We start from the raw sequence: 17,029 nt of genomic DNA, 5'->3' as shown, positions 1-17,029 counted from the left end.
ATTTTTGCAAGATGTTTTTGTTGTCTAATTCAGAGTGATCTTGATTTTCTTATTGTAATTTTTGCACTAAGGTTGTAACCAGAAAGAATAGTTAGAGAAGTTAAAGATGCTGTTCTAAGAAATTTTGACTGGCAGTTAGGAACTCTGTCAAGCCACCTAATGAAAATATTTTCAACAGTCTGGCTGAAAAATGGGAAGTTAAAAATATGGAAGTAATTTGCTGAATGATCAACTTCATGAGAGCTTCATTTCTTCCAGTAAATGACTGAGAAATTAGTTGATCCAGCAGTTGGGTTTTCTCAACAAAATGTGAGCTCCCTAACTCAACTCACTTGATTTTTCATGGGCATTTTGTACATTTGGCTATTCCACTTCCTAGGGCCATAGAGAACCTCAAGTAAAGTGACTCAATTCAAGTTTTTTTGCTGCACACTTCTGCAGTATTTAATAAGAAATAATTTAAAATTAGGACTTTGAAACAGCAGTTAAAAGTCCAGTAATTTTATATGAGCTGGCATGTTCTGCTTCTATTTGCTTAGTGTCACACTGTATAATTAAGAAAACTACAGTCTTCTTTTTATTGATGAATGTGCACTGGGAGCATCACCAAACTACCAGTGAAGCTTATTCTGGGGGGAAGGGGACAGAAATAGTTAATAAATAACAATCATTTCTGTGATAAAGCAGAAATTAGGTCTTATCAGTTACTGTTTTCAGTTTCTCATGGGGATTCAAGGAAATCATAAAACCATTTAAATAGAAATATCCCAGTTCTAAAACAGTTACGTAAATAAGTTTGGTATACTTTATAGAATCATAAAATGGTTTGGGCTGGAAAGGAACTTTAAAGGTCATCTAATGTCCTGCAGTGAGCAGGAATAGCTCCAGCTGGATCAGGGTTCTCAGAGTCCCATCCAACCGGGCCTTGATTGTTTTTCACCACCCTTACTGTAAAACATTTTCTTACTTACAGGTGATCTAAACCTACTCTCTTTTAATTTAAAACCATTACCTCTTCTCTGCTTGCAACAGGCACTAATTTGAGCATCAGTGTATTATGCTGTAGAAGCAGCCAAAACAATATCTCAATGTCACAAATAATTTTCCTAATTTTCCTGATCTTCATCCTATGATAGTATATGACTACATCTGTTGTATTATAAAACTTAGTTTAAAATATCACCTTTTATGCATTTGCGCTTTTTTGAGTCATAGTAACACATTGGCAATAGTAAAAGATGACAATTTATGTCCAAAAGTGATTGTTAAAAAAAAGAAGCACCAAAAGGACAGAAGAATGAGAACTGATACAGGCTAGACAGTGGTCACTGTCTAAAGGCCTCCTTTAAGAAGGAGCTTATTTAGCTCAAATGAAAAGCTGTCCTGAAGGAGAGGACACACTTCTCAGGTTCCCCAGGCAGCTGCCACAGGGGAGTGAATGTGCTGCCATTTCTCACCTGCAGCAGTAACACGGTTTAGCTGTACAGCTTTGTTTCTGAGGAGCACAGGATTCCCTGTGGATGAAAGCCTCCTGGAAAACCAAGCAATAGTTACTTTATGATCTGCTAATGGTTTGTCCAGGTGTAGCCTCTGTGTTTCACTTCAAGAACTTCTAGATGTCCACCAGAAGACTTTTGCTGGCTCTCTCATGGATTGTTGGCTTGTTGACAAGATCCTAAAATGTTTTAAAAGTCTGAGGGCTTCCATCCCATTTGAGAGCAGAGGAGACAAGGCGGTGCCTGCCACTTTTGTGGGTGTGATAAAAGTATCTCTGTCAACAAGATGCTGCTTTTAAAGGAAATAAATTGAGAACATATATTCTAAATGCAAAAGAATGCTGGTATAAGGGCTGTGCCAGAAACTTGAATGCCAGAACAGCAGCAAACAGTATTTGCTGGCTAAGGAAGAGCCTTTCTTTAGAATGTCATGCATAACAGTCAAAGTAAGATTTGTTATTTTTGTACTCTACAAAATTTCAGTGTGTGGTTAAATGTTTATTTTACTGGGAAAATGGATGTAGCCTGTCTGAAAGATAGCTGGAAACTTATTAAAATCTCAATGCCAGGTTCACTTTGCCTCTTACAAAGACACTTGCCCTTGAACACAATAAGCACTCTGGCTGAGTAATTTAATTTTCAGTCTTCTAAGCCAGATGTTAGAAATAAAAAATCTTATTTCTAGACTTCATTTGCAATTGCCATAATGCTTCCTTTCTAGTGGGATCTAGTACGATCTAAAAATCATGTAGTATTCAGTAATGTTCTAGATATCTTCCATTATAGAATCATTTGTTTTCTTTGCTCTGGTATGAACAAGTCCATTGTAGAGATTAATGAAGCAATGCATAAACTCTTAGTCAGTAGGAATGGCAGTACCTAAAAATAGTCTTTATTTGACAGAACTCTTATACTTGTTAGAACAATTACACACCTCAGTATAAATACATGAAAAAGAATATAATGCTGATTTTGTGTACTATAGGCTGTCATATGCAGCACTGATATGCTTTTTCATTGTATTGGAAAAACATTTTTTTAAACTGTGAAAATTATTTCTGTTGTGGACTATGAATATATTTACCTGTTTAAGGTATGTTTACTTGCATACAATTGAGCAATATTTATTTTTATTATTACCTCAGCTCTTAAAATATTTTGTTTCTGTTTGCAGGGGATTCACTGCAAAACCAAACCTTCTGGTGAGTATACATCATTCACATTTTTACTATGTTTGTTTTTAAAGATAATTTATTAAAGATATTAAATCCACTATCCTGGTGACATCAGATCACTGTCATGACAGGGTATTTACTACCAGTTCTTTTGTAAAAAAACACTGTAAATTGGTAGTTTTTGATAAATAATAGGTTAATAATGACAATTTCTTTATAATTTTCCTTACCCTAGTGAAGGAAAGAGATTTTGCCACTTCATTTTACATGTTTTTATTGCTTTTACTCATTACTGATATTGCCTATAATAATAATACAGGAGCTTGAATTACCTGAATTCTGAAGCCTCCATCAGTTATTCCTCCAGTGCACACAGTCATTTGCAGGGAAGAGGCAGCTGACTCACAAACAGTACCCACTGAGAGGACAGTCACAGGGTCCCCTGAGAGGACAGTCACAGTCTCTCCTGAGAGGACAGTCACATTGTTCCCTGAGAGGACCATGCTAGCTGGAGGCTCAGCTCTGAGCACTGCTGGTCTCCACAGTGCCTTTCCTGAATCCAGGTGGCAGTGAGTACATAGACAGGAAGAAGATGTGATGCTGAGCTCAAGCATGTGAGATACTGATGCTATGGCATGGGGCATGACTTGAATGTCAGCTGGCACAAGTTCCTTACTCAGAATGCATGGCATTTATGGTATTGTGCTGAGGTGGGGAGAAAGAAAATGTGTGTGGAAGGATGCAGTTAAAAGTCTTACCAGAAAAAATCTCTAGTCTTCTGCTGGTTGGCAGGGTGAACCTTTGGTGGCTGGTTCAAGGGTTCTGAATGAATCTTATTAGGATTAGGCAGCTGGGTTGGTAGTTGCAGAAACTGTGTGGAAGGTAGAAGAAGAAACGTGGGTGTTCACCCTTGCTCTGCTAGCTGAAGCATGCCTTTACATCCTTGAGCAGTACAGGCTGAGAAAATCAAGCTCTTCAGCCTGTTTTAGAAGGGAAGAACACTCATAATTCTGTTGGTTATGAGTTAAAATCTGTGCTGGCTGTTACACGAATGCAGATCTAGATAGTAGATATTGACAGGTACCACGAGGTGGTGATTCATTCAATCCATTTTAGGACAAGGGGATTTATATTCTGGGAGAGAGGCAAGAGGGGTTTTCAATCTCTATTGACTGCCAGAGTTGCAGAGATCACAGACACAGCCTGGGAGTCATCTGGTCCAACCCCTGATGCAGGGACATGCAGATTATGTATGTCAGATAAGCTAGATGTTTCACTCATAACTGGAAAGGCACTGAAGGATTTGTAAACTAAAGATCTGTATCTTTGAAGATGAAATACATAAAGTTGGTTGTAGGTTTTTCAGTGCTGTCTGAAAAAAAATTACCAGCTATCTTTAATGCAAGAAACAGGTAGGATGACTCAGCCTTATAGGAGTGATAAAAAAGCATTTTTTGTCTTCATCCTAATTCACTTGTGCAGCAGTGGGTGTATACTCCTTTGAATGCTTCCTTTTCTATATTATTTTAAAAAATTATTTTTTATTTGAGGTAAAATTGCCTTAAAATACCTTAACTCTATAGCAGAGGACCTTTGCCGTAGCAATTTCTTTTAGTTGCAACAAAAAGATATTTCCTAAAATTTGTAACCACCACCTCAGTAGTATTTGGCAGTGTGGCTTTGACTCTGCCTTCTTCCTCCTGCTCTTCTTGACTGTTAGGTAGCACATAAGAACTACCGTAGTGTTTGAAATTCACTGTAATATATTCATACATTGATATCAAAGTCTCGATGATTTTTTAAAAATTCCATTTTCAGAAAATGTATTTGGCACAGCATATCACCATGTTGTTCAATATCCTTGGAAGTTTGAAATGTTTTCTGAACACATAACCATGAAACCCTTTTAATTTAATGTGCATTGCAATCTATTGTGAAAGAGAGGCTGTCAGTCTGAAATTTAATCAATTTCTTAATTGCAGTAAGTACTTTCAAGTAGTGAATTTTGGTACTTATTAGCTGAAGTGCACCATGTGGTTATTGTAGGAGAGCATATCTACTTTGTTGATGAATTTTGTTGAATCATCCTAATGAACAGATGCAGCAGATACTGTGGTAAATCATATGCAAATAGGTTTGAAATACTACTGTAATTTATACTCATGGAAAGATGTGCCAGTGTAGCAATTTTAGCAGGCTTTAGAGATGGTCATAGATTTAGCACTGTCAGTATTCTTAAGTAGTTCAGATGCTTACTATACTTGTAGAGAAGACATATCAGATAAAAAAACAGTTAGTATTTTCTACTGGGTGTTGTCCCAGTCTTGGTATTAATAGGTTTTCTCTGCCTTTTTTCCCCCCTTTTTTCATGCTCTTCTTCAATTTAATCTTCTTACCTGAGGCTTCTAATTATCCATCTATTCATTTCTATTGCGTATTCATTTCTCAGCTCTGGCTTCTATTATCCAAATGTATGTCAGGTGTGATTTGCTGTCATGACAGTTCTAGGTTGATTGCTTCATCATCAGATTAAAAAAAATTATCTGCTGTGGTTGAGCTGATGGCAATAGCACAAGGAAATGTCTACATGCTGAATAATAAGCCTTGGTTTCTTTATGCCTGGGCATATATGTGCCCATAATTAAGGAACCTTTTTTAAAGCAACAATACCTCTCTCATGTAGGGCTAATTACAGCTATTATTCATAAACACAAAATTTAGGTAAGATTTACTCAACAGATGGTTTATGTAGCAAGATGTACTTTTATGTCTTCTGGGGTATAGATAACACTACTTGTGTGAAAAGAAAAATGGGGTGTGTTCCAGAGGAAAATACCTTAAGGGGGGATTAAAAGATGATAAAGAAGGAATTTACTGAAGAATTAGTCAGAAATGAGTCTCACACTGTGATGATTTATGCAATGAAAATTATTTTCTGTCAGGTCATCCTTGTATCATGTATTTACTGTAATCCAATGCTAGCATCCTCATGCATGATATGATCTGTTTAAATTATTATAAATGAGTTCTGCAGCATGTTTTGCAATTCTCAAAACCTATCATAAAATTAATGGAAAAAATCAAAAGTGGATGTATAATTTAATTTTATTCAGTGCACTACATATTCTCAGTTTTAAAGTAGAAACTGTGATCAAGGAGAACAGTGTCTATGCTGACAGGACAGCAGAGTGTGCATCTGTCTGATGCTGATCCAATGTCAGTAATGGACCCAGGTTGTCTTAGAATTCTCGTGAGATAGTTCCAACCCTGTGACATCTGAAGATATCATACCTCAGGCTGTAATAGCTAAGGAGAAAATTCAACTAACTCATGACAGTTCCAACCCCCCCCAAAAAATACGGTCAAATAATATGGTCAAATATACCTTTGTAAAGAACTTTAGCTTTATAGCTTTGTAAAGAACTGTCCTCTATCTATTCTATCTATCTATCTATCTATCTATCTATCTATCTATCTATCTATCTATCTATCTATCTATCTATCCATCTACATATGTCTTCATACATACCCTTAAATAATTTCTATGCAGACATGGGAATGAGCCAGATCAAGATAAGCTTGGATCAAGAAATTTACACCAATAACCAAAACTTAAGCAGAAACAGTTACTCCCAGATACCATTGGGTATCCACAGCTGCACCTCGTATGATGCAGTCAGGAAAATATCTTCTTGAGCAAAGAGACAGAGCTCAAATTAATAATCACTTAACACAGTAATAATAATAGTTATCAAGTAGTTCTGCAGTATGATAAACTCCCAGTTAGTAGTGGGTGGATTAATTGAGTGTTGTACAATAACTTTCCATCCTGAGATACCTTCAGGATTATTACACCACCCATTCTTGGAACATGGAATACAGTGTTCATATCCAGCTGCTGTGCATTGTACTTCTAAGGGCTGTCTCATTTCTTTGGAAATGCTTATAAATTCTTCACAAGTCAATGTACTCCAATTACTCTTAAAGCTTTATGTGTATATTTTGAGTCATGTGGGTTTTTTTCATTGGTTTGCATAAATTGTCTTCTATAGTTGCCGGTATTTCTTTGGATAATTCAGAATTGACCAACTGCCAGTTGAGGTGAAGTGTCCTTGTTTTCCCATGCTTTTCCACTTGGTTCATATCAGCATGTCCAGTTGCCTCCAAAATAAGCTCAGTGACACAAAACCAGGCTAGCAGAGTGGAGAGTTGGGTGTGAAGGGTTTGTCTCTTCTGACTGTATGTGCATGATGTGTATCATGCAGGACTCATTTCTCCTGATACCAGGTGTGAAGGCACTTAAGGCCTAACAGGTTTAAGCAAAGCTGCCACATTTTTGTCAGCCTGTCTTCACATCCTGCAGTATCAGTATCTGATCTTTGACAGTGGGCTTCAGCTGCAACTGGACACAGGGAAAATGAGAAGCCCAAGGAGCTCACTGGGGATTAAATCCACTGTACCCATATAAATTCATAAATAAAAAACTGATTTCTGTGTAGGGCAGCCTGAGAAGTAGAAAGAAGCATGCACACTGATGAGGTTTGGGGCTTTAAGATTAATTTTTTCCTTTTATACTAGCCTACAGTTTTAGCTCTGCAAACCCATTTTCTAAAACTTTGGAATACCTAAATTCACACAGGGAAGTAGAAGAAGACATTGTAGCTGCGTTCTGTGCCTACTGATTGCTGTGTTCTGTGCCTTGAAGAAGGCCTGGATAATATTTATTCTCCTTTTGCTCTGATCTAAAGCAGAAGGAAATCCGGTAGGTGTAAGGTACTCTTCCATGACTAGGAATGCAATGGTGCCCTCTTGTGTGAAAGTGAAATTTTAACAGCAATAGAGACCGTCAGAGAGTCCTAAAATTGAAGTACTGTTATGAGAATGCCCACAATATACAGGTAATGGTTTTGAAAAAGTTTATATGAACTATTAGTTTAGCCATGATCTAGAAGATCTAATTAATTGAAAGCAGTGTTCACCTAGGTGTGTTCTGCTAACCTTAGTTGTTAGAAGCGTGATTGCTTCCTCTTGTGGATTAACATTTCCCTAAGCCTAGAAATTCATTCCAACCCCTACATTGCCAGTGAAGACAACTAGCTAAGCTGGCCGTGTGAAAGTCTTAGGTAAAGTAGTGGCTTTGCTGGTCAGTGGTGACTTTCTTACTGATTTCAGGGCAGCTTAAACTTCCCCTGTAGTGCTTGCTCTCCCTCAGACATCCTGTGTGCCATGAATTTTTTCTGTCCTTGTGTTTGCATTTGCAGGTGGCATTTTTAACAGCTTCTGCCATGATGCTCCTGCATCTTTATCTTCTATGGTATTGAAAAGCATGAAGGTCTCAACAGTGATGAAATGTGTCCAAGGAAGCCCATGCTCTCTTCATTTAAACATTAAAGGAACACTGAGTTTGGATGGTAGGAATCAGCTTTGCTACTGAGCCCTTTCTGTTCACTTTTTGTTTATGGCCGTTCAGCCAGAATTTGTTCCATATTGTAACATTTGGGACCCAGCTGTTTTCATGGAATGTTATCAGAAAAATATTTTTGTGCAAGCATTTTACTATAAAACAGGATGAAGTTGTGAGCCTTCTCAAGTGAATGAGAACTGAGATAATGAATTTTGCCTTCCATTGTAGCACATGTAACTTGTCCTCTGCCAGTGCCCCAAGCACACAGCCACCCTTTTCTTTCTTGCTCTGACATTCATGCAGACACACATACTAATTCTGTCTGCTCTGATAATTTGGACTAGAGTGACTGCCCCTACAGAAGGAGAAACAGTTTATTCATCTGAACTTACAGTTCTGCACTAAAATAAAATAAAGTGCATGAACTTCCTGTGGATAGTCTGTTTTTATTAACACTTTGCCATTCATGTGCTTCAAATGTTACCATTTAGGTATTTCCTACTTGCTTCACTCAGAGTTAATAAGTTTATTTTTAATATTTGCATAATTAAAAGTTAATTTATAGCAATCTGTATTAAATTCTTGCTCCTACTCCCAAGTGTGAGTTTTATATAAGGTCCCTATTTTAGCAGAGATTAAATATATGTGCCTTTCACTTAGAAGGAAAGCTTGTGATATGGTGTATTTTAATTTATGTTTTTGATCTTCTGAAAGATGCTTAAATTATATGTTTGCAACTTCTTCCTAACTCATTTCAGAGAATGTCCGTGGGCTGGAAATATGTTCTTTTTCATTGGACACACAGCAATCTCAGTGCATAAATGTGAGATTCACTAGGAAAAAAAGCAAGATGCTTAATGGAAAGAAGGTAAGCTCCTTTCTGGGGGGAGTAATTTTTCATTTAAATGTTTACAAGCCTTTGGAAATTATCTTTTGTATCTCTCTTATTTTTTTTTTATTGACTTCGTGGAAAACTACAATGAAACATATGCTTCAGCATAGCCGAACAAAACTCCCCAACAAAATTCCCTTTTACAACATATAAATTCAAATTTCCACCATCTTTGTACTTCTTCCACTTACCTTTTGACAAGGGAACCTGTCTCTGCAGAGCCTAATTTTCATATCAGTCTTGCTAGCTTTCTTTTTGTGCTCTCCAAATTGTGTGGAAGATTTTCTGACTCCAATGTCTAGAAAGAACAATGCTACAGATATTTTAAATGCATATTACATCAGTCAAACCAAGTCAACAGAGTTTACTCATCTAGATGACAGACAGGTGCCTAAGCACTTGTGCTCATCTGTCCTAAGCCCTTGTAAGGGGCAGTATTTATTATTAAAATTTGCAACTGAAGGAAAAAAGAACCACCCTTGACCAACTGTTTGAAAGGCATTAATTTTTTTGCAGTTGCTGGGCTATAATAGTTGCTAATCCTGTACACAATATGTTGCTTCACATGCTTTGTACACGTTAACATTACATTGATTGCACATGTGGAAAAAAATTCTCCCAAACTGCAGTTGAAGTTTGCACTTGGTGTCACTTGGTGATGGAACATCCATCCCTATGGGCAGTGCAGGGCCACCAGCCAGCAACCATCAGCTCTTAGAGTAAGACAAGTTTATAGGCAAGAGTCAACACACACATTTAATGAAATTTTCCTAGTTTCAGTTCAGTGACAAAAATGGTGATATCAGACATCTTTTACCCTCTGAATGCCTTTTGCCAAATAGGAGAGTATCCAACATGAAAACCTAAATGAAATTTAATAGTTAACTGATAGCAGTGAGGGGAATGACCTGCTATAATTGGACCTCAGATTTTGTTTCTTAAATTACTTTCTGTCTCATAAACTGTTATTGTAATTAATAAATTTTCTGAAGTTGCCATTAAATATTTAAACAGACTTTTTTTTCCCATTCTGCAAATGTCTGTGCTTGTAAAATGCCTATAGACTGGGGCTTTTGATTTTCTTTTTTTTTGCTTTTAGGATTATTTGATATCATGTAAATATTTGGATTTCTAAAAGTGAAGGTGATAGCAACATCCTGGATTAGAAATAATGATACTCTTTGAAATCCTGTTATTAAGTTGTATCTGCATCTTTTACATTCCTGATGGTACCTTATTGACTGCTTAATGCTTCTGTTAAATGTAAATATATCTGAACAAAGAATATTTCTTTCTTAAATATCTTAACCAAAGGTTTTTCTGTATCTGGAAGTCATGTGTGAACTCAGTTTTATAAATGTTTTTAACAGGTACAGGTAGAGTTCAATTGCATTGAAGTCAATGTAGCACAACACATCTATGTGACCATGAAAACTGTACCACATTACTGTGAAGTCAAGCTGAGTCAGCAATACTATGTTGAAGGTAGGAAAACATCATAAATCTGATGCTTTTCAATAAATATCTTGTAAAACAAAAAAAAAAAAAAAAAAAAACCACAAAAACCAACCAACCAACCAAACATACAAAAAAACCACAACCCCCCCCCCCCCACACACACACAAAAACACCTCCACACACAAAAGAAATAACCCTTAAAAAGCACATCCAAAATCAGGTTCTGGGATACACTGACCTAACTGATGGTAGATCACATATGCCAGGACTAGTCTTAGTTTATGTTTCAGTGATTTTTTTTTTTTTGTTAGCAAGTAAAGGTCTCGGCTTGCTATAAAACCCAGAGTTTATATCTAAAAGTATGTAGGAAATGGAATTTACACAATGCATTTGTCCCTGTTGCCCTTCTTATGATTGGCACATGCTCTTTCTCTGCCTGCAAGTTCAGCCCTGCCTGCTCTCTGTGCCTCAGATGGAATTTCTGCTTCCCTGCATGGGTGGCCCAGGGGGGCTTCAGAAGCTGAGAAAAGCTTAATAAGAAAGTCTATAGAAATTTATTTTTTACTTTAATTAGGTAGCTGTTCTATAGCCTGTTTACATGTAGCTGGAAAAGATTAGGTAGAATTTTTCCATGTTTTTGGGGTGAAGTACCCACACATTTTTTACAAATTATACCCATGTGCATGCAAAAATAGATTCAGCACCGTGGTCCAAACAAGATATGGTGCAGCCAGAGAGGGGAAAAGCAAAAATTGACATGACACCTCTAGTATGATCCTTTGCCTGGGATTGTCCTGCCTTCCCATCTCCAGAGCCCACGGGTGGGTGGTTCCTGCCCTTACCCTTGGTACAGTGTCACCCCTGCTACATGGTTTGACACTTTGGTACAAGCAGGGCCTTTTTGTGCTTAAAAAGCCTTAAATTTTCTTATAAATACTGATTCACTATTGAAGTATGTAAGTACTTTGTGAACAAAAAAGGATAGGTAGCAAGGTTTAATGAAGACCAGTTTTAAGACACATTACCAGGGTGAGTGAACAAATGAAAATAGGAAATATTTCTTGGTGGAAAAGACCTCTGTGGGGAAATTAGAGTAAAGTGCTGCTCCAATACTGTGTTGTGCAAGGAGGAGTGAAAGCAGCACTTGAAAAGTTGTCTTAATGTTCTTAAGAGTTAAGTTTTGGAGATAAAAATATCAGATGTTCTGAAAGCGTTGCCTGGCTTCTAATTCTGGTAAGCTCCCTAGGAGCTAGATAGAGTGTTTGTTTCTAAGGCTGGAGTCAGAATAGCAAAAATACAGAATTATTCATAACAGAGAAATGAGCCTGGTAAACAACAGGAGCTGTTTTTCAAGGAAAAAGTAACCAAAAATAATATTATTATTCAAATTATTGTTAGGTTCAAGGTAAAGAAGTGTGGTGCTATATCCTCAACTGCAGCCTTAACTGCTGCTGAGGTTTCCCAGTAGAAACCCCAGACTGGGGAGATAAATCCTTAGGGCATATTGTGATATAATCTCTGTGTGTGGGAAGAGTACTTATCTTTTTTGCTGTTTATCTAAAAATGTATGTAAATCTGCCTTTAGAAGGAGGGCTGAGAGAGGTTTCCTGTTGGGAATCTATTGGATAATTTGGCAGTCTGTTTACAGTTATACAAATAAAGCAGCACTGAGACAAACTCTGCCTTCTACTTTGCAGATTGCAGAAACAGTGATGTGGGAAAATATATTCCAGCTTGTTCAGGTGAGCTGATCTTCCATGCAGCTTAGAGCTGTGAGATATTTCCAGTGACCTACACAATGCCATGTTGTCATACTTAAATGAGCAGGGAGAAACCATTATGATTTTCAACTACCACTATTTATAATTACCATGTATTTGATAGGCAATGTTCTGAAAATGTATTTCTATGTATTTCTATTTAAATGATACATGTTAATGTTTGGAAAAATATTTCTATTGAAAATGCTTTGGTTTTGATAAATCTATTTGATTTCTAAACTTTCAGAAATAGATTTGTGTTCTTTTAATCCACTTTGGATTGCTGGTTTTATATTTTGTCTATAGACAGATGTCATAGATTGAAATTTATTTGCCAAACTGCTATACTGCTTTTGGCATAACTGTGAATATATATATATACAAAAATAATATTCCTTCCACATATTGCATTTGTCTATCATAGTTGCACATATTCTCCATGTAAGAAAATTACAATCTTGGGATAATCAGCTCTTATAATAGTATTAGCGTGTATATTTCAAATATTTGTACATAAACTACATAAGATCCCAAATAATAAGGTTGAGGTAAAATTGGTAGGTGTCTTGTCCTCTCAGTATAACAAGTGCTAAGCTAAATGATGTTGAATTAAAATTATATCTCATAAAAAAGAACACGAGTACTATCAGGGTATGAAAGTAATAATAAATTCAAACATTCTAGGTAAGAATCTATAGATGTTTAATTTAATCTCCATCTAGTTATTAAATATATTCTGTACCTTTTATAAATAGATAAAATAGATATAATAAAGCTATAAAGAAACAGATACAGATGTAATAACTTCATGCTTGATTTTACTTTTTTCAGCTGGAAAGTTGGATTATAATTTAGACAAGGCAAGGAAAATTGTAACAGTGCATGTATCCAACTTTCCCCGAGATCAAGATTATTATGTTCGCTTGTGCCACAAATGGTTCACCTGTGAAGATGTTGGGGCATTTGCTGTGGTGAGTTAAACTCATGGTGGTTTGGGGAACTGCTGGGGGGTGCCTTGCAGGTGGCAAAGCTTATTAAGGTAATAGTTATAGGAAATGTAATTATCTATATATCTATATCTATATCTATATCTGTATCTATATCTATATCTATATATCTCTATATCTATATCTATCTATATCTCTATATCTATCTCATCTATCTCTATCCTTTAGCTTCATAAAAAGTTATTTACTGACCTGGATTTATGACCATCTTTTTCATTTCAGATAAAAGGAAAGGAATCTTTTAAATCTGTTTCTTTGAAATATTCTCAGCTACTCCCTTGTCTTTGCATTGAGGTAATACAGTCTGGAATTTGGTATTTATTTGTGTTTCTGATTAAAAAAAATTTATCAGGTATTGTGGTAAGAAAGGATGAAAAATCTGAAGAAAAGGGCTCTAGACCTAAGTTTTTGACTGAGGTTTTTTAGGACATAGGGCTACGTAAATGTAAGGAAGAGACTTTTTAGGAAATGCTAATTAAAGCATGGCAATCAGAAGAAAATGGGATAAAATTTACAATAATTTATGGAATGTATCATGTAATATTATTTTGACTGATTTTTCATAAACAATGAAAAGACAGAAGATTTAATCTGACTGAATGTCAGCAGCATTTGATACAGTATTGCATGAGAAACTAAAACAGGAATTGAGGAAACTGAGACTGAGAACAAGATTTGAGTGGTAGATAAGACCTGGCTGCAGGGCTGTCTCAGCAACTCCTGTTGGATGGGCCTATGCTGGTAGGGAGGTTATTTAAGGATGACACTTAGAGTCATTCTCATATGAATTTTTTTATCAATGACACGGGCACAAAATGTGTAATGGGATTTGCTGGAACACAGTTGGGACATGCAGTGAAAATGGAAGAGGGTTCTTCATTGGAAGAGACTAGAGATCTTCATATGTGACATAATTGAAGGAAGATGAAGTGTAAAGTATGAAGTGCAAGTTCATGCACTTGCTCTAATAAAAAGAATTCTTGAGGTAAGATGCAAGTCCTCATTTAGAAATAACAGTGGGAGGAAAAAGATCTGGGTGTAATAGTTGATCACAGGGTGATTAACGAGCTTGCTTCCATGATATAAACATGAACAAAAGTCTAGTGAGTTAGATTATTCCAAGCTAACAGTAAAGTATGGGCAAGGCCTTCTTTGAAATACTGTAAGGAATTATTCTATCTATATTCAAGGACAATTAATTCGAAAGGAAGATGAACATTAAAAAATTTGTAGTGGTTGGGGAATGAAGAGGCTGTTTTACAAAGAGGATTCATTCAAATACCATTTTCCTTTAGTCTTGTAAAACACATGCGAAGAGAAAATATGTTTGCTCTGTAAATACAGACCAGAAGGGTCACTTAAAAGGAAAAATAAGATATGCTTTAAACTAAAGTCATTCTTGCAATGAGAATGAAGGGGGATAAACTTCATTTCATGACTACATTCAGGTTAGTAACAGATTTTTCTCATAACCTGAGAAATGAGATTTTGGAATGTCTTTCATACAAGGATTAAAAGGTCTCAAACAAATGAAAAATTATCTCGATAACATAGAAAAATACTATGTGAACCTAGTTTTCTCACTGAATTTTGGGGTTGGATTTACTTTGCAGATTAAGATACCTAAATTCAGATACCAAATATAGATATCTACATTTGAATTAGGTGTCCAAACTCTTAAAGTCAATGGGGATCTAATTAATGCAGTCAGTTGCTCAACTGACCTAAGGCAAATGGCCCTTTTGGGGTGTGCTGGACTGCACCGTAGATTCCACTGGCTGCACTGGCTAGGTCTTCATAATGCTAATTTGATGGTAATTTAGGGATTTCAGTCATACCTAGATGTGTACATTGTGGGACCTAAAATCACATACCTAAATATGCAAGCTGAACTACTAAGTCTCATCCAAGCCTAGGGAATTTTTTCATTCCACTCTGAAAATATGAGGTCACTAGAAAAATTTTATTCGTCTCAGTGTGGACACAGCAAATTCTGCAATAAGATTGCTGAGCAAGCAGGTGGGAACTCCAACTAACAGAAACATTTGCACATGAATCTAAATAAATAGGGTGTAGCAGCAGCCATGCACATATACTTGAAGACTGGGTTAAATGTTAGTCTTCAGATTTTAAGGATGCATCCTTTACTATTTCCCAGTCCAGGAGATCTCATATTATGATTTTTGAATGTTTTGATTCCCCTAGAAAGTAATGACACTATAAGAAACTTAATGAGAATCAAACTGGAAGACTTTCTAAATGCAAATGGACGAAATATATGACTTAGAAATAGTAGGAATATAGTGTTAGAATGGATCACCTTGGTTTGATCCCCCTAATGATGAACAACAAAATGAAAAAATAGTGCAGAACTTATTTTAAAAAATTACTTCCAAAGCTTTCTAATGAACATAGCATCCTTATCTTTGGTGGGAAAAATTTCTGTCACATTCTACCCAAAATGCTAAAATTGTGTGTGTGAGAACCTCTAACTGATGTCCACTGTTGGGTTGTAGGGTTGGCTGGCACTTCCAGATGCAAGGAGAATACAACTTTGCCCCTTTGAAAATGGCAAGTACTGCATTATTACTCTCTATAGGAGTGACTTTCAGCAGCTCCATTAGTATGCCACAATTTAAATTAATCTACAGTGAAAATCATGTATTGAAAAACTTCAAGGAAATCATCATATTGGTTTATTTAACTGAGGGTAGATGAAATAACTTACTTTCAGACCAAATAGTTCACCAAGTTTATGCCAACATAAACAGTAAGTAACTTTCTAGTAATTTCCCACATTTTCTTAAGTGACATGCAAACTGGTCAGAAGGAATAAAAGGTTAGCTTAGAAATGGAGTGAGATGAGGATTCAGGGAGACATTTGAAGATGTCCAATACCCAACTTAAAGGAGGTAGCAAGGAGTTGAAAAAGGAGACAGTTAACTCTATATGAGTTCCATGCTTAACAGGAAATTATTCACACAAATACTCCAGCAGCGTCAGAAACTGGTGTGAGATGACAGCTCAGAAAGAAACAGAAAAAGAAACTGTCTTATTTACACACATATGAAAGTAAATTTTTTTACCAAGGAAATACAAAAAGGCATGGCCTAAAAAGTGTTTTATTATGTTAAGTCCAAGATTTTGATTTAAAGCACATGTAGAGGTACCAGACTTATTAACTGTGTTGATTCCTGTCTGGATGTTTTGAGTAATGTTTTCCCTCTCTCTTTGTGCACAGATACACAGGTGCTGTGGGACAGTATTGTTTATAACCCATTGACACAAACCCTTGCTTGGGAGCCAGCCTGTCCTGTTCCTGTCATGGTTAACCTATGCAGGTTCACCAAGTCAAATGACCATTGTGAAGATATAGAGAACTCTTTCAAAAATTCTCCTGAGAAAGTAAGAGCTGTGTGGATTAATTCAAACTGTGAGATTGAAAGGCGTCACCAAAGGCATAATGTGGAGAGCTAGACTTTGGAATAAGAGCAGTTGCAATTACCTCTCTTCTTCTCTGATACTTAAAACTATTCATAGTCATAGTATTTTCTTGCACATTAATCATGTGATTTATTCAAAATAGTAACTGACTCATTGTAAAGAAATAAAAATGACTGGGCAGCTTGTAATATTTGCTAAATTCTTTGGGGTAAATAGGATCTGCTTTTTATTTATAGTTCATGTCAGATTTCCTTTAAAGTAAGGGAGACAGACATTGAAGGGACAACTCATCTCATCTGCAGATCAGCATAATAGGTTGGAGGGATTTCTCTCTGATGGTACCACCTTCTCTTCACTGTCACAAGAGTCTGTTGTGATTAGATCAGATTTAGA

The 17,029-nt window shown here is 36.3% G+C and overlaps 1 protein-coding gene across 1 annotated transcript in view; it reads left to right on the top strand.

The window, feature by feature from the left end:
• Positions 1-17,029, top strand: part of IL17REL (interleukin 17 receptor E like) — a 41,082-nt gene that overhangs the window by 13,643 nt on the left and 10,410 nt on the right. Inside the window, exons 2-10 of the mRNA XM_062491015.1 lie at positions 2,671-2,698; positions 7,933-8,082; positions 8,834-8,943; positions 10,338-10,452; positions 12,123-12,167; positions 13,017-13,156; positions 13,415-13,486; positions 15,709-15,763; positions 16,434-16,597. Coding sequence (XP_062346999.1) covers positions 2,671-2,698; positions 7,933-8,082; positions 8,834-8,943; positions 10,338-10,452; positions 12,123-12,167; positions 13,017-13,156; positions 13,415-13,486; positions 15,709-15,763; positions 16,434-16,597 — 879 coding nt within the window. The remainder of the gene's footprint in view (positions 1-2,670; positions 2,699-7,932; positions 8,083-8,833; positions 8,944-10,337; positions 10,453-12,122; positions 12,168-13,016; positions 13,157-13,414; positions 13,487-15,708; positions 15,764-16,433; positions 16,598-17,029) is intronic.

This window comes from Cinclus cinclus, chromosome 4, assembly GCF_963662255.1.
Source record: "Cinclus cinclus chromosome 4, bCinCin1.1, whole genome shotgun sequence".
Lineage (NCBI taxonomy): Eukaryota > Metazoa > Chordata > Aves > Passeriformes > Cinclidae > Cinclus > Cinclus cinclus.
Note: the sequence above shows the minus strand (reverse complement) of the source record. Positions and strands in the feature narration are given on the sequence as shown.